This window comes from Anguilla anguilla, chromosome 3 (assembly GCF_013347855.1).
Source record: "Anguilla anguilla isolate fAngAng1 chromosome 3, fAngAng1.pri, whole genome shotgun sequence".
Lineage (NCBI taxonomy): Eukaryota > Metazoa > Chordata > Actinopteri > Anguilliformes > Anguillidae > Anguilla > Anguilla anguilla.
In genome coordinates, this window is record NC_049203.1 from 6,924,403 (window position 1) to 6,945,294 (window position 20,892).

General features: G+C 42.1%; 1 protein-coding gene and 1 long non-coding RNA gene across 4 annotated transcripts in view; one reads left to right on the forward strand and one right to left on the reverse strand.

The window, feature by feature from the left end:
• Positions 1–20,892, reverse strand: part of nrxn2b (neurexin 2b) — a 631,318-nt gene that overhangs the window by 441,343 nt on the left and 169,083 nt on the right. For 2 of the 3 annotated variants that reach the window (XM_035408765.1, XM_035408763.1), the window contains exons 5-6: positions 18,640–18,669; positions 18,221–18,256 (exon numbers count right to left, since the gene is read on the reverse strand). In XM_035408765.1, the coding sequence (XP_035264656.1) occupies positions 18,221–18,256; positions 18,640–18,669 (66 nt within the window). The remainder of the gene's footprint in view (positions 1–18,220; positions 18,257–18,639; positions 18,670–20,892) is intronic. The other variant, XM_035408766.1, reaches the window with a different exon arrangement.
• Positions 71–20,892, forward strand: part of LOC118222868 — a 27,503-nt gene continuing 6,681 nt past the window's right edge. The window contains exons 1-2 of the long non-coding RNA XR_004764345.1: positions 71–684; positions 6,171–6,342. This is a non-coding gene — a long non-coding RNA (uncharacterized LOC118222868). The remainder of the gene's footprint in view (positions 685–6,170; positions 6,343–20,892) is intronic.

Below are 20,892 nucleotides of genomic sequence, written 5' to 3' on the forward strand. Positions count from 1 at the left end.
TGTCCTGTTACCTGCTCGCTACGAAACGCGTTCAAACAGCTCCATAATGCTATTCTGTTTGGCTCATTGCTTTGCCTGACACGCTCCAACGGGCGCTAAGGAATAAGAAACCACAGAGCAATAAGCTGCGCCTTTCCTTATTTTATCCACCATCTCCACACATTCTGCTAATCTGCATGATACTAACCAGATACTGTACGCTATTGAATTTGCTAAATTATACGGTTAATTTGTTCCTATCAGACTGTTACATTGTTGGCTCAGCTGAGCACTGTGTAAATATGTAGGCCACTTTGCGAAGGCACATCTGAGGGAAGCGCCGACAAAATCAAATAACCAGACCCGTTCTCGAAGTCTGAAGGCCATTTAGGCAAATTCAAAAGGATTGGTCAAACACGATCTAACAAATCGCTTTTGAAATGAATGTTTTTTTTTTTTTTTTTTTTTAAATCCTGAAATAATTCTTACAAGTAGCTGACCAAAGGACAGGGGCTGGTGTCCGTTTTTTCTTCCTTTCATGCCGTGTCAAGGCTAAGCAACGAGTCTTTTTCGTTCATAACGCGTTGCGGCTTAAAAGGTTTCACAGCAGAAACTGTACTGACATAATGAGACCGTGTGCAGAAATGACAAATACAACATCGGTGAAGGGCAAACGGAATCCTTCACGTAGCCTCAAGTGCTTTGGTGAGTATTTTATTTTTTATTTTTTTACAAAAGATAAACTGGAGCTGTGGCATTTGTTTATACGCAACAAGGGCTCGGATGATGTGCTTCTGATCTTGATTCATGACCACATTAGGATATTTATTTTGCGAACAGGTGGCCCTTATGCCGCATTCTCCCGACGCAGACAGGGGAAATGTTCAGCGAACGTTACGCTTATTGATTATAAATGGACCGGCTGTGCCTTCATGGTGAAGTCACACTTTTTGCCGTCCTGAGACTAGCGCTGCCGTTAGTGTTCTCCACTTTCGTAAGTCACTGTGGATAACGGTGCTTAATGACCGTTATTTAATGAAATGTAATGATGACCGCATATTGGATTACGGTTTCAAGTAGTAAAGTGCTTTACAGCTGTTCACTGAACATCCTTAGATGAAGGAGGAAAGAGAGCAATTGTGACATACGGACGTTCTGCCGGTTCTTGGGACATATTTTTCCTTAAAATACGGAGAGCCAACAGATGTGGATAGTGGCTGACGCGGCCAGTTAGATTAGCCAGGTTTATGCACCTCCCGAATGAGAAATAATCTTGGATTTACAGATTTTCCAGTTTCTGCAAGCATTTCAGGTGCTTTTATAGCTACCATTAGTCCTTTGAAGGTTCCCGTGTGAAACAACTTCAGTTCAGCACATTCTGCTCTTTCTGGTGTCCTCTAAGCATGATGCTACATAAATAATAAATATAACACTTCAAATTTGTTTGAAAGACAATCAATTTTGTTAGCTAGATTGAATTAGGCTTTGGGTCAATACATGAAGTTGTGAACAGTTTTTATAAAGTCAGTATTGTGCCGTCGTTTAATCAGTATGTAATGCTTTGAAGAGTGTCTTTTTTCACGTTTCTTTCACATTTCTAAGTCAGTGTTCTAGAACCCTGGTGCTTTCAGTTACCAGTAGTGATTGTGACATCAGCATTAGAATGTCCGGTTAAGTCACACTATTTGTGATCTCACACCTCATGCCCTATGGTCAAGGACCACTCCAACCCCGCCCCTCAACTTTCATATTTCCTGCTTCCCTGTTAAACATGAGTCTCTGTGAGAAGTGCAATACAAATGAAACTGAATTGAATTAAATGAAACTGCATCAGTAAAGACAGAGGAATTAGGGCATAACTGTACTAAAGTAAGCTCAGAAAGTGCCCCTATATAAGTGAATGAACGGTATGTAAACATACTCTTACTGCTTAATTTAATAACATCTAAATGCAAGATGGTGTTAGGATGATGAAGGTCTAACAGACACAGAAGTAACAGCATGATGCCACGTACAAGCATGTTAATAAACTGCATAGAAAGATTTACATAACTATCATGCTATTATTATTAAACAGTTCTTGTGGAATTCATAAAGCATTACAAATCATCACACTTTAAGACTCAGATAATGGACAATTTAATGGTATTCAGATATGAAACATGCTTCCTCCTTAATTTTTTTCAGGAATAAGATAAAAATGAGGTAGCTGGCAGCTATAGAATTTGGAGAAGCCAGCCAAAACAATCCACTAGAATATCGCACATATATATATATATATATATATATATATATATATATATATATATATATATATATCTCACATAATGTGAATGGTGTCCACTACAAGGCCCTCATCTAATGAAACATTACTGGATAAAGTTCACACTTATCTTTAATAAGAATATTAAACACACCTTTCACATTTTCTGGGTAATTGATATCCCCAGGTGCAGGCCATTGATTCTTATATGGCGCGCACTATGGATCGTGCTCAAAGCGCTTCTCCCCCGGAGCGTGTTCGAATGATCCACTGCTGGCCCAGTTAGGAACCAGTCAATACCGAATGGATGGGGATAGCGGAGGTTTTTTTTCTTTTTTTTTTTTAGTGTCAGGTGGAAAAGGTGCGATACTTCACAGAGGTGCGGTCCACGTGGGAGCTGTAATCTTTTATTTATTTATTTATTTATTTATTTCTGCATTAATATTGTTTTATCTGACGCCCAAACTCAAGGTGACACATGTGGCCCACATTGCGTACGCACCATCCGGGCGGGCGCTGAAGCCACTCAAGGTTAAATACCTTAGCCTGTGGGGTGAACCAGCGGTGCCCTACCTACTGGAGGATTTGAACACTGCTCAGCCGCTGTATCACGTTTCCACCCCGTTACTTATTTCATTGAGGTTTCTCAGGCAGGTGACCTTGGCGACAGGGCATTAATGCCACAGGGAGACTTCATATGTTTATGGCAGGGGCGCAGATGGCTGGGGGGGGGGGGGGGGGATACAGTTTTTTTTTCTTGCATATTGTGAAGATCTTGCAATAAAGAAAACGAGCAGCAATGTGACCTGTTGGCTTGTAGCAGCACAACATCTATACAGCAGTTATAGACATAGATCTATAGATTATAGTTATAGATTTTTCTTAGAGTTGCTGGTAGTGAGCGAGCGTAAGCTAATTTTAATTGTTCATTAAAATTCTTTACTAAACTAGCAAAACCATCTCACTGGTTTAAAGCTTGCATCATACTGAATTCAAGTGTATTTGACTGCCGAAAATGAACATGTAGGAATTTTAAGCTGACCTGCGTTATTCTTGCCTCAAAAGCAAAATAGTTCTTTCGATTGGCTTCAAATAGCTATATGCGATCAACCCCTGATCTTCAGTTTGGTTGGAGGGCTTAGGTGGAATTCCCTGGTGCAAGTTGTCCTTGCAAGTTGTGTCGGAGTTAGGCAAGCTAATTAACCCAGGTTGACTCAGCAGGCATCCAGACACCTGTAAGTAAAATACGAGCCACCCCGACATCCTGAAGAAGAGTGTTTACAGAGCAAATAAATATAAAAAACGATTTCATGCTTGCAACTTCCTCTCCCAATTTAACCTCCTATGGCAATTCCACAGTTCTTTTTTTTGTCCTCTGTAGGGCACATGCTTCGGTGGTCTCAATCTCAAGAATGAATCAAAAGCTGGAACCACAAGGGACATTCAATGAAAACAAAATAAATAGTATTTTTGAAAAAGATTTTCATTGTAACACATTTTTTCTCATCCGACACTCATGTTATAATTAAAAATTAAAATACTTTACTTTTTTGTGTCATGTCTTACAGTAGATGCCTGAGTTGATGTATGCCTTAATTCCAGGGACATCCTCAGTTGTTATGTTGTAACAGTTACAGTACATGATAAACATGCATATTCTACAGAATTATGGGAGTGCCCCTTTAGGTGAAACACACAGACCAGGCATCTGTTGGAACTGTGTGAATTCAACTCTAACTGAGTTATATGAGTCCAGTAGGGATCAAGAGTACCTCATCAGAGTTGATTTAACACATTCAAAATATTTTATCATCTTTGACTTTCAATTTATGTTTTCCTTTATACAAATGCAGCATATGCACTTTTTGTTCTTGAATGTTATTTTACTGTAACAGTATTCTAGAATATCTATGAACCACTGAAGATGATGTACAGATAAAAACCGTAAAATTCTGTTTGTAAATGAAAAAAATGTTTTGAATATCTGAGCTACAGTAAGAGTTAGTTTGGCTTGTGACCATTAACTATTTTAAGCAACGATTTAGTCTTGGAATGCATCATCAGAGGATAAAATGAACACTTCTGGATGATGCATGTGTCAGACCACCACACACTTTGCAATAATGTGCTTTGGCATTTGTGATCTAAAGTCAAAGTTTTGACTTTAACACACAATTACATTCACAGTGTTCATTTAACTCCCATAGAGTTTAAATGAGTCCAAGACCAGGCCAAATGCACTCTATCATAATCAACATAATTGATTTAACAACAAATACTTTTACTGTGAACTTTCTTTCAGCTAACCTCACCAGTTTTTGAGACATTTTTCTCCATTTAAACATTAAGGGGTATTTAATATATTAGCCAACACGCTTTCTAAAACCATCTGGTTAGACCTTTGAATCACTCTGCAGATAGATGAACTGTCTCTTAATTTTCAATGTTGAAAGGCTCCTTCTCCAGAGTCTTTTTTTCTTCTTTTTTTCCTCTTCACTAGATTTTATTTAATTCCACCAGGAACACATTTTCACCATGTTTTACTACGCGGGAAATATTACTCGTTAAGGCTGCAATTTCTGTGGGCTCTTTGTTTTAACTGAGCGAGAACATTAAAGGATATCACCTCTAGCAACGTTAAGCCGCTCAGCGTTCGGCTCTTGGGTTCAGAGCAGAATCTAAACGTCTTTACAGGAGCTCTGACTATTAAGACCCGATGAAACACGGCCATAAACTAATTTCCGAATGACTGAAGATATGTCTTGGAGCTCCGATTCCCGGGAGATTTTTTAGCATGTTTGTATCACAGGATGCTCAATCGCACAGGAGCACCCCTGTTTTTCGATGGAGGGTCGAGGTGCATATCCAGAACGAGGCTGTGCTGCAGAGCCGGGACACTGAAGAGCGCCCATTTAAATTCCCGTTGGGAGGGGATGGAGCGCAGGATCATTCGGCAATCGACTCGCTTTCCTGTACCGGCACACCGTGGACCCGGCTGTATCGGTTCCTCCCCACAATGCATTTCTCTCAGTGCTGGAGCCCAGAGAAACCCGCTTGTATGCGTTTATTGATTCATTTATTTATTTGGATGCAGTGCTTGATTGCGCTACTCTAACCTCAATAATTAATGGCCTTTGGCTCCAGTGACAATAGGCAACTGCCTTTAGTCAACCAGCGCCTGGAAAGGTTCCTCGCAATCCATATTCCCCAGCAACGGCATGGGCTTCTTGGCAACGGTAATTATGGGATGTAAAACCCTGACCTGTGTCCAATTTTCAAGTGTAGACAAGTACAGCTTCTAAGATTAATGTGGTCTGGGCCTGGTTCAATTAAGGTGCCTTCCAAAAAAATAATTTAAATAAGAAAAACAATAGGAAAGGACAGTGGAGGTAAGGCAAAGCGGAGGGTAAACAAGTCAGCCCAATTAAAGAGGCGAACAAAGCTCATTATGTAATTAATGAGCACTAGAAGGTGGTGGAGGTGTGTGTGTGTGTGTGTGTGTGTGTGTGTGTGTTGGGGTGGGGATGGGGGGTGGGGGGGGGGGGGGGGGGGGAATAGTATTGGCTCCTCTTCCTGGAAGCTGTACCAGAAATGCTGTGTATTCTGTAATTTTTGATCACAATGCTGCGATTCATTGTGATATTCTAAACACACATGATTGGAGTTTGTGTTAGAGTCCATACTTGTTTTTGATAAAAACAAAAAAAAACATAATTTTACTATTCAATGATCAGGGCTATATATTTTTAATAGAATCTGTGCCTATTTTAAAAATATGTGCAATAACTGCCATGCATCCTTTCAAAGGGTAAACTATTATATATCGATAATGCATTAATTCAACTGGATTTTTAAATACAAGTTGGGAGTTTTGAGAGCTGCCTGACAGGTACAGTACCTGTGCATTCTCTCTCTATTTGCACCTCAGGTAAGATCAGACTCGAGCTCTCTGCAGAAGTCCAGGCTCCTTTAGCCGGGCCCAACGTGCAATCAGGACAACTGGGAGCCCCCAGCCAGCCTCATCAGTGTCAAAACAGGGTCGCAGATGACTCACAGCTCCCAGCATGCCTCGCTGCCGCTCCCGTCCTGAGCTGAGAAAGGTAAATATTTTGACTAGTTCTGACCTATTTTTCCCCGGCGTCGTCGTTGCCGCAGCGTCCGTTTCCGTAGCGTCCGTTTCCGTGACTCCCTGCGAGAATTTCACGGGGGCCTTCTTTCTAAGTTACAGCTGCTGTTAAATCATGCGTGCAGAGGAGCATTAGGCCCGGCCCACGAACGCTCGGGGAGCAAAGCCAGCAAAGAGATCCAACGTCCTTTTCATTTAAAATTCAAGCTAGTTCAAAGGGCTTTTCATGAGTGAGTGTGTGCGTGTGTGTGTGTGTGTGTGAGTGTGAACTTGTAATACTATCTTTGTGGGAACCAAATGCCCTCACAAGGATAGAAAGATGAGGAAAATTTATCTTTGTGGGGACCTTTGGCTGGTCCCCACAAGGTCAAGAGGCTGTTTTAGGGTTAGGAGTTAGGGTTAGGGTTACAATTAGGTTAAGGTTAGGGTTAAGGTTAGGCATGTAGTGGGTGGGGTTAGGGTTAGGGTTAGAGGTTACGGAATGAATGTAGTCAATGGGAAGTCCTCATAAGGATAGCAGTACGGGACTGTGTGTGTCTGTGTGTGTGAGCGCAGGGCTGCCCCTAAGCTTTTGGGGGCCCGTTTTTTTTGCCCAATTTTATTTCAGATGGTGGACCACAAGAGGGGCCCTTTCGCAAGAGGTGGGGTGCAGTGCATATCTCGTGTACAGGGCGGGCCGCCACTGTTGCACTTTTGGTCCTCTCATGGGCCCTACCCAGTGAGGGGGCCCCTGAAGTGTCCCCCTCCCCTTATGTTTGGGCCTGTGCGTGCATGTGTGTGCGTGTGTGTGTGTGCGTGTGTGTGCGTGTGGGCAGGTGTGTGTGTGTGCGTACCTGCATGTGTGTGTGTCTGTGTCCGTATTTGTATTGTCTGCTTACGTGTAATGTAAACTTAATGACAGACCGCACTGCAGTTAGATTGAGTTTGGGGCCTGAGAGTGGAAGTTGCCCCAGACTGGAGGAAAAGGTGTAATATTCAGTAAATAGATAAGGGGTCTCTCCATCAGTACCTTTATTGCCTTATCACTGGCCAGCCAAGGGGAGCAAATAGAAATTTGATCTTAAAAGGTCAGGAGCCCGAAGCGGGAGGTTTATTTCATGCAATGAATCCGGACGACCACAAACAGCAGTCAAACCGAGATGGGTTTCTCCTTCGTCAAAAAGAGCACTGAACCGTGCGGCCGGAGAGATTGCAGACGGGGCCAGAGGAGGAGCGAATGTTTCCAGCAGAAAATCACCGCCATGTTTTTTTCTTATTATTTTCTTTTCCTTTCTTTTTTTTTTTTAAGAGTGAAAAAAAAAAAAAATCAGGTAATTTAAATTCCGTCGCCCAATCACTGGTGCGACAAATTCAGCCTGACGGTGGGCTGCACCGAAGTTGGTGTGAGGTCACACCGCGTATACGGCGAAGGTCTAAATCGCAGGCGACCTTATTTTTCTTTTAAAAACCCCTGTTTTTTATGACTTCTCATGCTCCTGTACCACACGACCGCGCCCTCCTCCCATATGCTGTGAACGACCCGGCAGCTTTTAATCATTTTGGTTTTGGTTGTTGTCAGCTTTTTTTGTCATTTGAGCGGGGGGGCCTCCCTCGTTCAGTTTTGAGCTGGGGATCGCCCGTAATCTTTAACGGTTTCGGCTGGTATTTAAAATGGACGGTTCCTCTTTAACGTTTCCCGAGGAGACCGCGCGGCGCTGTCTGCGGGACAGTCGACCCTCGGTTTCGCGCACGAATCCCCCCGTGTGGCGAGAGTTTCGATTTTCTGCCACCGAACTTTCAGGGGCTCCGATTCTATCTCCATCTGTAGCCCTCTCTGGTTTCCCACGTCTGAATAAAATGGGAAATAAATAAATAAATAAATAAAGAGGATGGAATGTCTGCTCTGCTTTATATATTTAAAAAAACAATAGATTATTTCCTGTCACAATCTGAGCCTATTAAAAAAGACATTGTTATTAAGTGGTGCTGTACCCCCTCTTATTGTCTCTAGATGTATTGTCCTACTCACTAAAATGTTCAGAGTTAAATCCACTCTTACAGAGTACACATGATCCCGATTGGACCCCTATATACTCTGTTAGAGCTGAATCAACATGGACATATAAACAGACTTGTGCCAATTATGATTCTAAAAATAAATGTCACAGAAAACTATTTATTGATAGGTTGTTAGATCAAAAGACTATTATTTGACATCTGTGTGGTCATGATCCCTCAAGGTTTTTTGGGTAAGCCGTCAGCCTGTCACACAGTAAGCGCTGTGAAACAGGGCTGCTCTTATTGGGCACGTGTGTGCTTTAACAAGGGTTCTGATTGGCCCTGCCAGTCCCTGTGATTGACGCTGACCTGATGAAAGGAAATGGCTCGCTCACGGTCAAAACGCCAATCACTCACTGATGTCGCCGTGACGTCCATTTCTCCCGTAGTGTCCCAGAAGGTCAGGGAGGTAATTTTAGTATAATGATCATAATCATCATCATCACTGACAATATTTAATCAAATCATGACCTACTCTCATAAATTCTGACCTTTACAAACTGCTATGCTGAGAATGTGGGTGTGTAATGCAAGAAATAAATAAATCTGACATCCTAGTGTATGTATCCTATGCAGTACAATATATACTCTCTGGATCATGCTGACAAAAAATTCTGACTCGATAGTGATTGTGTGTGTGTGTGTGTGTGTGTGTGTGTGCGTGTGTGTGCGTGTGTGTGCGTGCATGTGTGTGTGTGATATAAAATCATTATAGGAGTTATTGAATTAGCTACAAACAACATCATTTTCTGAGAATTAGTTTGAGCGAGCAATAATTACTGTGAACAGAACCACTTAGGTTCTTGGTTAAAATGATCTCTTTAAATGTTTTGTCAATTTAGCTGTCTATATCTGTAACTCAAAAGTCCTTACACAGGATTGTCAGGTGATTATTCACGCTAATTACACATTACTTGAACACATATCCAATTCAAGAACAATTGGGATGCACCGTCATTTTGAATGAATTAACTAAACTGAATTTCTCAGCAATTCTCTTCAATCTGATGCAAGCATCCTCAAGACAATTTTATTCTTTTTTAAAATTTTATTTTTTAACCAAGAACAAAATCCTCATCCAAAAAAAAAAAATCCTCCTTTAAAGCACGCTGATGAATAAGGCCCAATCTGTACACTTTGTAAACGTGAAAAGCTTTAAGTCCAGAAATCATCTTGCTTAAATGTACCGGTATTTTTGAAATACGCGTATGCATGTGTGAAACCACAGACCACTGGACTCTTAAAGCTGTGTTTGTTTAAACTGCCGCTCTGAGATTCATTATGAATTCACCATGGAGACCTGATGTCAGACAGGCCCTTTCCACCAGCTGGCCCCTGTCAGTGTGGTCTAAACTAAATGTAAATGGACTGCATTTATATAGCGCTTTTATCCAAAGCGCTTTACAATTGATGCCTCTCATTCGCCAGAGCAGTTAGGGGTTAGGTGTCTTGCTCAAGGACACTTCGACATGCCCAGGCCGGGGTTTGAACCGGCAACCCTCCGACTGCCAGACAATCGCTCTTACCTCCTGAGCTATGTCGCCCCACGGCATGGCATAAACACGCCATGGATCCCGGACACACCTTTAGGGCTTTATGTCTGCAGAATTAAAGTCTTTCTGAGAAAACTCACAGGGGATCAGAAAGAAAAGGTCACCTAGGAAATTTCCCTTGAAAAGGGAGAGCGGCTTTTTTTTGTGTGTTGTGGTTCAACTGTCAACTGTGGTTTCAACTTCCTGTTCAACTGTCAATTTCTTTTTGTTTTGCTTTTGTTTTATCTTTTCATTCATCTTTTACGGGTTTTTTTTTTAACTTCAAATATTATTGCAATACGCGCAACACAGGCTATGCACTTACTGCCATCGTCGACTAAAAGCCTGATTTTTCTTGATGAAGAAAATTTATCGCAGCGGTTGTGTCATCATCATTTAAACATTGAAACGCTGTCATCAATCATGAGCGGATTGTGTAGATTTTGGGTGCCATTTCAAATTTTAATGATGTCAAGTGACAAGTTCAGACGGCAACAAAATGTGTAAGGATTTCAATCACTATTTTAAATCATTGTGCAAAGTATAGTGTTTATATTTGCAATGCATGTTATATATAAACATGTCTTGTATGGATGGATTTATGGGCTTATTCTAGCACAATGTGACAGTATTACAGAACCATTCAGCTCCATGTTAAAGGTCATTTATATACAAATTCTGATTCTGAAAAAACCTAAACATTCAAAATGACCATTTACTGATGACAAACCAACAGTTTAATAAATTGAAAGTGAATATATGCTGTTTGTGCTTCATTGATCAAAAATCGATATTATACCACAAGGCACTGTTTGAAATGCCATTCTATTGGAGCTGCCAATCTCTACACACAAATCTAGTGTGAGTGGGCAGATGTCGTATTCCTCGATGAATATACACGAATGGTGAGAAAATATTTTCTGATAAAGCATGTTCTGTGTCTAAATTAGTGCTAGTGAAAAACAAATTGTTCTTGCATTGGAAGAGAGGAATAGAGATCTAACGTCTTTATATAGATATCAAGCCAGTCTAGATGCGGTAGAAAGGCATTCACAAAACACAAGCAATAACTAGAAGTACATTACATATAAACTCTCAGTTATGTTATTGCTTGTATTTTCTGAATGCCTGTCAGCTGAATCTAAAGTGGCTGGACTGAACAAGACTGAAAGGGAGAAAGGTATGTGTTTTTTCTTGTTAATGTGACATGATATTGTTTTACTTCACTGTACACAGAACAATCGGGTTAGGAAATCCTGGTCAGGTAGAGAAGGTACATGGTAGTGGTATCTGGATCATTTTCTGCATGCTGAATGGACGCTCCCAGCCCTCTTACAATGTTCAAGTGACGTATTTAATGTTCATGCAAACAAGACGTCGTTGTGTGCTAATCCTGGCATTGCGGACACTCTGGGCTCAAGTCACAAGAGCTGAAGACTACGGATACAGCACACAAAACATCCTGGATGTTTTATTCGAGAGACTATTGAGTTATAAGTGACGTTTTGAAGCTTTGTTTCTCTCTTATTTCTGGTGTTGTGAAATTGTGTGTGTGTGTGAGAGTGTGTGTGTGTGAGAGTGTGTGTGTATGTGGTGTGTGTGTTTTGTTCACGTATGTGTGTTCACTTTTCTCCGGGTTACGTGTCTGATTTTCTTACATTTGTCCTCACACCATTTGTCATTTTGCATTTAAGTCTGTTTTCTCCCTAAAGGACAAAAGGTGCAGTCAGTTACAACTTCACTCTTAAACTTAGGAATGGAAACTCGTTGTGAACCTGCTGCAGAGGCATTCCTACCATGGTGACCTTTTTTCTGGCCGCCAGTTGTAAAAAGGAACATAATCAGCTATATAACATTATGAGTGCACACATGCCTAAAACAAGAACACGAGGGCGAGATAAAATGACCCCAGAGGGCTTGTATTTGTGAGCATTACAGACAGCGAGACCTGCAGTGTCTTGTGGTACACGAGGAGTTATATGTCCCTGGCGAACATTAATAACCGTATGCGATCATGTGTTTTTCCAAGATCGAAACGTTGACGAACCTTGATTTGCACTTAGGGCTCTATTACTTCAAACTGCAATGCGGTTTTATCCTTATCTTGAGAAATGAATTCAAGCTAATTTTTGTTCTTTTTAGACAATTAGAGGCAACTGCTTTCGTTGAGTGATCGTCAAATTCATAACGCGCTATAAATAAATGAACAAACGAATAAACAAACACCTTTACAGAGCCCTTCACTCATCAGAAGAATATGGGGTACAGCAGGGGCCTGTTTATGTACACTAAGGTACTATTCCAGTTAATGTTCCCCCGCTCTGTCAAATTCGTACCTTAGAATGCTAATCTAAAACAGTAAATGCGTGTACCTTTGAGGGTACTGTACCAGTGACAAGCCATTGTACCCCCTATAGGTACAGTTTCTGCCAGTGCGGGCTATTTTGGCCCTGAGAAGTGGACCAAGATGCTGTTTGCAAATGGAGGGACCACTGAGTGAGTGTTTGTGAAGCGCATTTTTACTTTAACTTTTTCCTTAACTCGCAGTGGACGATTCCACTCGTGCGCGAGGCCAGTACGGAAAGTAGAGTAAGGGAAAGAGGGCAGATACACGGATCAACACGTGGGCCGCAGTTTCACTAGTGAATGCTTGTGGTGAAAAACGTGCACCAGCGGACAGCGGAACTGATGGCCGGTGAGGGTGACATCACAAGGCAGAAGTGCAAATTTGCCCATGGAATATGGATCTGGTGGTGTAATATTGCAGAGTGATGATGCCTCTTGGGGCTTGGGGTATGAGTTTTTTTTTTTTTTTTTAATCTGCATTTTCATCCTCCATATGCGCAGTGCCAGATCAAGATGTTTCAGACGTCGCGGACGCTACGTGGTGCCGTGCGTACGGCACTGGGGGGTGGGGGGGTGGGGGGTCTGCACTGTGGTCCCGTGTCTGTCTAGTCCTGCACTTGTCTGCTTACTGTGGGCGATTATTGTGTTTGACATTCTGGAGAAATGAAAGGCAGCAGAAAAGATAAAAATAAATAAATAAAGAATCTTAATCTTTTTTCGTGTGGAAGTTATAGCTCCCCTTAAAGTCTTGTCCTAACTGCATAAGCCTGTATCGGGAAAACTTTAATTAATTTTCCTTCAGCAACCTTCCACATATAATCTGTATCTGAAAATAATATGGAATCAGAGGCCAAGGACCCAAAGGTTTTTACCATATTAAGTTTATGTTCAAACTGGCTGTTTGAAGTAACTGAAATCTGATTTGTCCGAAATCCGATTTCCGTCTGATCTTCTACAAGCCAGGCTGGACAGTCCAAACCACAAACCAGATCAAATCTGATTCCTTCAAAAGGGATTTGAGCCACATGCAGAGGTGTTTTGAAATCCGATTCAAATCTGATACCTTAGATAGCAATTACATTTTGAACTGAAGTCTGAGAGACAACAATGAACTAGTGAAAACTGGTGAAATGGTAATGGAATGGGTTACTATGCTATACTTCTTTCATATTCAGGAAAGATTTATTCCTTTTTATCAGTCCATTTTAAATTCCCTTTAAATTTTAGATCATATCAGAGCACATATTTGCATAACTTTAACTAAATTAATTCAAAGCTTTGTGTAAGCAATACTAAAATTCACACTTTTTTTCTGTTTGAAGATCCATGTCTCATTTGATATTTAAACTTGATTTACTCCTGGATTTTTTAAACGATGGCATTTCCATTCCTCCATAAAGACAGTTGTTAAAAACTGCTTTTGCCTTTGACCAGGATTGAGTTTGAAGAGTACTGTGGACATGCATCATGAACTGGTAAAAGAAACAAAGCAGATCCACAGCAGATCTATCAATGATTCACAATGATTTTAAATGGTCAATTATCACGAATCAATTATTTACCTCCCCCTAATGCATTACTTGGCATTTACATTAGTTTAAGAAAACATCTGCTGTATTACACAAATTAAATGTTCAGTGCGTGCAGATATTAAACTAGGATTACCAGGCAAATAACAGACCGTCATTGTGAATTAAAGCGGAAATTAAAGCAGTGTTGTTGGCTATCGTTATATAAAGTCAACACCTGATTGAAATCTCATGCATAATTCAAAATAATGACGTTTTTTTTTTTTGTTTTGTTTTTTTGCTTTGTAACAGCAGGCCAAGACACTGGTAATTAAAACAATTGGTGGTAGTGCTCAGATATCAATGTGATAAAAACTAAATCTCACGATTGAATAATGTAATAGACGTTGGCGCGGAGGAGAGGTACTGTCATTGGTAATATCTCAGTAAAAAGAGATGTAAAGTGCGCAGGATTATGTTATGAAATTTATTCAGAGATAAAAAATCGTTCCGTTGTTGGAACGGGGAAAATACAGCGGTTCATAATGGCTGCCAGAACAAGGTGTAATAAGCTTTATGGTAATATACACCGCTGTAAAACATGTCTTTAGAGATTTCAGCGTTTTCGCGTTTCATAAAGGAATGATTCAGGGCTGTCGAGTGGCCCATCCTGTTAAGGCGCCAGTTTAGCGCAAGGCCTGGCATCAGATCTGGCTACACTGCACGGACCCCGATAACAACCGTCTAGGGGGTTCCAAGGGCATCCCCCCCCCCCAAGAAGAAATGACCTGTTTTGTAATATTGGGGGGAAGGGTTTGTAACTCCCTTATTCCCCCCCCATAAATTACGCCCTTGCTTGAGTGTGACTGTGGAGCAGAAAGGGGGAGTAGCGTTTCATTCTGGGCGGGGGGGGGGTTAGTTGGGGGGGGGGGGTGTCGCGGTGTTCAGCCCGCCCGCCAAACGCTCGGCGACGCGCCACAGTCTGGGGACGAGAGCTGGGCAAACCCGCGCGTGTGCCGCGCGCCCAAATCCCCGGCTTTACTCCCGAGCCGAACGGGCTTATCGATCACAGCTATTAAAGAGCCGGCTGGACCCGGCCCGACCGGAGCGGAGCGGCCGCATTAATCTGAGATATTCCGGATCGATAACGCGGGAGACGAGGTGTTTTATGACCGAACAAATTTTACTCAACCGGCTTTGCCCCCGAAGCACCGCCGCGGCATTCGCGGTAATCGTCTCCAGTTCTCCTGGATGAATAAATGTACGCGAGGGTAAGTGCTTGTCGCTGTCATCAGGAATATGCATCAGGACCCAGTCCACTGCCAGTGGCCCGGTTTGATCAAACCCAGGCACCCTCGCCCTGTTTGATGCTCAAGCGGCGTGCATATTCATAACAGTGGCGACGCTTTGCAAGAATGCGTTCGATCAATTTCCAATTACGCTTCTCCGGATCTTCCCCATTCATTTCCTGGATGCTTCTGAGAAAATGGATTCTGATCCTTTCTAATGGTTTTGGTGTTCAGGAATCCGACTAACATTTCAAAAGTGAACACCAGACAAAAAGGTATGTTAAGGAATGCTGTTAAAAAAGGAACAAGGATTTGATTTGCTAATGAAAAAAGGTTTGTTTATTTTTTTAAAATTTAATGCTGGTGGAGAGATGGAGTTTGTTATCTACGTGCCATAGTTGAGTAATCCAATAATTACAACAACATGCTGGGCAATTATTCTGTCCACTTAAAAAGCTTTCAATTACACGCCTGCAGCTTCAAAGAGTTTTCAACTGTTTTTACAGCAGGGCGTGCTGCGGCAGCATTCAACTCCCATGAAACGTCCCGTTAAATCACGATGGGATTTGTAGTTCATCAGAAGGGGGGCAATGCCTACACCTAAATGCAGCAGTATACTGGTGAAGGTCAGGCAGATCCGTTTTCACCTTTGATTAAGTCAGCTTCAGTACTCTAATGAGCATGGGAGAGTGTACAGCAAACCTTGACACTACACCAGTGCGTCCATCCACACTCAGTGTATGGGTAGGGTTTACAATAGAAAGGTCAACGCACTCCGACACTACTTGATTCTGGAGTCTCTCATAAATTTTTTCTGTGGCTCCTGTCAATAGAGACATTTTGGGAAAGGCTGAAGAACAAGAACAAATTACAAATTACAGAGACACAAATAAAGGTCAGAATTTAGTCAAAAAAGTAGTGGAAGTAGAATGGCAAAGAGAGGGGGAGTGTGCGGTGCTATACAGCTAATTGCCTTGTGGCAAGCTGCTAAATGTTTGTTTCCCTTCTGAGGTATTTCTGTTATAAGCTTTGGCAGAAATAAGTAGCTCTAATTGAGAGAGATGTTTGTTGCTCAAAGATGTGACCTAAAAAGACCCAGAACACAATAACCTTCAAAATAGTGAGAGAATAGTGGCACCTGGTTATTTATTCTTTCAGCAAAGATATCTTCAGTTTTTTAAAAGCATATTTTCTCCCATTTCTTTCATTACAATGTACTGCACATCAAAAGAAAAGTTTGCAACTTCCCTGTCTATGCAAACCAACAGCCACCAACAGCTAGAATGTATTTCCATCAATCTACCAAGACATGATCACCTCCCAGTGACTTCGAACCAGTGGCTTGGCCATGTGGTTCATCAGGAAGTTGATGAGGTATAGACAGTAGCACTGGATGTTACTGCATATAGGATGATATTAATAGTGTCAGAAGTATGCACAAAGCAGCCTTTGCTTTCAATCACAGTATCACAACCCTATTACTGTTAACTTGTTGAGTGAGCCAATGTGATTATATCTGCAATAAAAAGGATGCCAGCTAAGACATTAATAGAACATGTTACACTTTTAACCTGAACAACATGCTAATGCCCATCGCATGGCTAAGAAAATGTACAGAAAATTTTTTTTACAGCCAATATTCTAAAAACGTTTGCAGCTTGTGGGCGCAAGTTCATGTAGACAGTGAATTTTATTTTTTAAAATCTTTCTTTGGATGCTTCAAGCAATGATATTATGACAGTAAACGGATAGTAAAATAATATGTACTCCAATTTAGGGTAAATTACCTATTTATAAAGTGGAGTATGCAATACATTCATGTATTTCTCTTGACACGTGCTGAAAAAATATTTTCCTGAGTTTTGTTTTGTCAGACAGTTAGTGAGAACTATGACAATTTCTATTCATAGTTCAATACAACTATTTTATTCAGTACAATATTAGTATCATTCAATCTTTTAAAATTAAATAAAAAATTGTGGTTAGACTATACATAATTATATTTGAGGCAATTCAAATGTATATATTTTTGATAATACGCATGTTATAGTTGATCCGTTTTTTAAAACGTTTTGATATGTCAATCTAGGCAGTGGAAACAAACAGCGTAGGTGAAGGTTTAAGTGTTTTCCTGTCACTGGTTTGGAATCATTCAGATAATGATTTTGCAGATGGTCGGGGTGTCAATTCCATTTTCAGTCGATCCATTCACAAAATTAATTGAATTTAAACCCTAAATAGAGAAATCCTCATAGATCATTATCACCATTTTTTCCATTTCGTGAATTGAATTGAATTTCTTTTTTTTTTTGTCAAATTGACTGTATTGAAAATGTAACTGACTCCTAACCCTGATCTGAAGCTAACCAATCACCAAGGCTATTTTCTTGTTCTAACCAATCACCAAGCCTATTTACTTTCTACAGCCTCTCTCATTAAAGATCCTGGCACCAGCCAGTTCAGCACCAGCCGATCAAATTAATTATACCATTCTGGCTCAGTGCTTCAAGCAGTGGATCAGCTGGCTAAGGCAGAAGCAACATCTGGCAGGTCGATGGCATCTTTTTAAATTGGTGAGGTTATGTGCACTGAATAGACCCGGGTTATAAAAATAAAAACAAGCCAACTGGAGAAGCTGAACGCGCTGCTGGTGAAACCGTCGTCCGATGTATTTTTTATTGCGTGCCAGGGTCCGGTGTTTTCCAAACTCGGCTCGGTAGAACAGCGGGATATCAGAGAAGATTGCGGTTGAACTCTGATGTGCAGGACGGGCGCCTGACTCAACTTGCAGCGGTTGGCCCTCCAGAATATTTTATCAGTTTCTTTGCCCTTTTTCAGTTTTGTTTTTTTGTTTGTTGTTGTTGTTTCTGATCTTATGGGTTATATCGTTTTTTTTATTTTTTAATCCCCTTGTTTTTCACGCATCAGCGAGACAAGACAGAGAAGCCAAACAATGAGAATGAGAGCAGAGCGATGAGCTCTGTTCATTCTGCACACCTGTTGCTGTCGACGCCCTTTTTTACAAAAAAAAAAAAAAAAAAAAAACCTTTTTCTTAAAGACACAGCGTTCACATTGGCGGTGCAAGGCCCGCCACCCAAACCAAGCAGCAGAAGGGAGAGCAGAAAAAAAAAAACCGTACCTTCAGCCCAGGGCGTGGAGGTCTGAGAAGAGGCTCCTGGTGGGTGGGCCAGAGGACAGGACAAGGGTGGTACGGACAGTGTGAAGGGACAAAAAGCGCAACAGCGTGGGCAGGAAGCACAACAAAATGAGGGAATGACATAAAAGAGAGGGAAAGGGGGGGTCAGTGGAAAAGGATGGGTAAAAAAACAATCTTGTTTTTTTTTTTCAGGGGGGGTGGGTGGTGGTCGGAGGATAATGCAGGGAGGAGGAGGAGGTAAAGGGGAAATCAATGGCGGTGGGGTGGGGGGGTTGGGGGGGGGGGGGGGGGGGGGGCAGGGTGTTTTCCAGAAAAGGAGGAAGGAAAGTGGATGGGGTGTGGGAGGGGGAAGGGGGGGGGAGGGGGTCAAAAAACCAAAGCAAAAAAGAATGGACCCATACCTTGGCTGTTTAACGTCAGGTGCGCCAGACCTTGAAGGGAAGAAAAACAGAAAAAAAAGAAAGAAAGGAGAACAGAAGGTCATAAAAATCACGGGAAGAAAAAAAGCATTGTCACAACGTTGGACTGCAGTTTGTGACAGACATCCCCGGGGGTGGCTAGGGATGTCGGAGTTCAAACCAAAGCAAAGGAGGAGGAGGGGGGTAGATAAGTGAAAACAAAGAAGAAACACTTCTCGAGTGGGGTGTGTGGGGGGGAGGGAGGGGGGGAAGAGAAGAGAGAGAGGGGGGGTTTGAAAAAAAAAAAAGCATTTTACTCAGCGCAGTCCCCGAGGGCGATTGCTCACACAAATGCTTTTTTTTTTTTTCCTTGAAATACCGATGGAATACACACACATAACTGTTTGGCAAAGAGAAAAAACTAATATCTGTTTAACTTTCTTGTTTTTTTTTATTTTTATTCCTCTTCTTTTATTTTGTTAATGCTTCTTTTTCACTTTATTCATTTTTGACAATCCGTGGTTGTTGAAGAGAGAAAAAAAGGGGGGGGGGGGAAGAGTTCAACTAAAGTGAAAAATTACAGGCATTTTCTTGTCATTTGTAAATCTGAGGAAAGAGATCACACCGCGGGCAGGCCACTTTTCCCACAGTTACTGAATCATAGCCATGGTTAAACTGTAATATTTCATGGCAGGGGCAAACTGCACTTACACATACTATGTACAAAAACCATATGTATTGCCAGTCCCAGAATATGACATCTTGTCAGTCCCAGAATGCGTTGTGTAAATGCATTATCCCAAACAAAACAGAAGCAATTACCGCACAGTTTGCACATTAAAATCACAAGGCACAGTTGTTCCCCGTAATAGATTCCAAAATACGGAGAGCATTTTGCACTTTAGACTTTCAGCAAATCCCAGCTTCAAAATCCAATACAGTGCTACACAACCCACACCGCACGCCCCACACCCCACACCCTCCCCCAATTCCCCAAAGTATGTGCCAAGATTCTGTGAAAACAATTCATTTGTTACCAGTCGGGGTTTTAACAAGCCGGGGCAAGTCTCCCATTATCACATCGCATCACATCACATTACAATGCCTATTGGTGGGGCCAGCGCGGAGGAACATCCAATCTGTTCGCAACTGACAGCCAAAACACATCACCTGTCCTCATCGAGCAACTCCACAATATTGGATTTTTTTAACTGGCGTAATTACGTTGGAACCCTGGACTAATAACCTTAGCAATTACTGAGTACCTATATGCTATTACGTGCCTATTCATCCAACACACGAGCCGACAGCCGAACCTAATCTAAACCTGAACCTCACATTGCGTTATTAAGAAGTGTGACCAATGACTGCACACCAACCTCCTGGAAATGACAGTAATCATCTTCCATCTTGCCTACGATTTGTGAAACAAGCCAATAAACAACATAGGTGTTTCAGGCATATTTGCAGCCCCTGTCCTGCCAGACCAATTATGGTTTAGTGTGAACACAGGAAGTGACATCACCAGGCATGCAGTGTCCTGGCACCGATCTGGCTAAAGTCTATTCTTTAAGAACAGTTCACCTCTGGTGCCGTCACAATGCTAAAATGCTGGAAAGGGGATCGTATTACAAAGGTCAGAAATCAGATCTGAGAGTAGAACTGAAACCCCAGAAAATCCCGCCCTCCCCTCCTCCCAAAAAAATCAGCCTGAAACAGTTTTACTCGTCCGCGATCGGAAGAGTAACATCCTGACAACACGGCAGACTTCACGGCGTGTTTAAGACTCCATCTGTCTGCAGGCTCCCTAAAGCACGGGCCAGCTGGTGCAGCGCGCCGTGTGAAAGATTAGCTCCAGAAATATAACCGGGAAGTGACATCACAGCGGCGGCGCCAGGCGATGGAAACGCGGGAGGAGCTTGGGAGGAAGTGACATCGGGTGTGGGGGGGTGGGGGGAGGGGGGTAACCGCCAAGCCAAGGTGCCAGGCTCCCCTCTCCGAATGGCGGTGCGGAGAGCGCCATCATCACAGCTCCATGGGAACCATTTCAGCAGGACACACACCCGCTGAGCCAAACCTGCAAGGGACAAAGGGTATGTGGTTCCCAAAGTGTGTGTGTGTGTGTATGTGGTGTGTGTGTGTGTGCGTGTAGGGGGGGTGTAGTGATGTTTGAAGGAAAAAGGTACAGTGCAGGATGTGTGTGTGTGTGTGTGTGTGTGTGTGTGTGTGTATGTGGTATGTGTGTGCGTGTGGGGG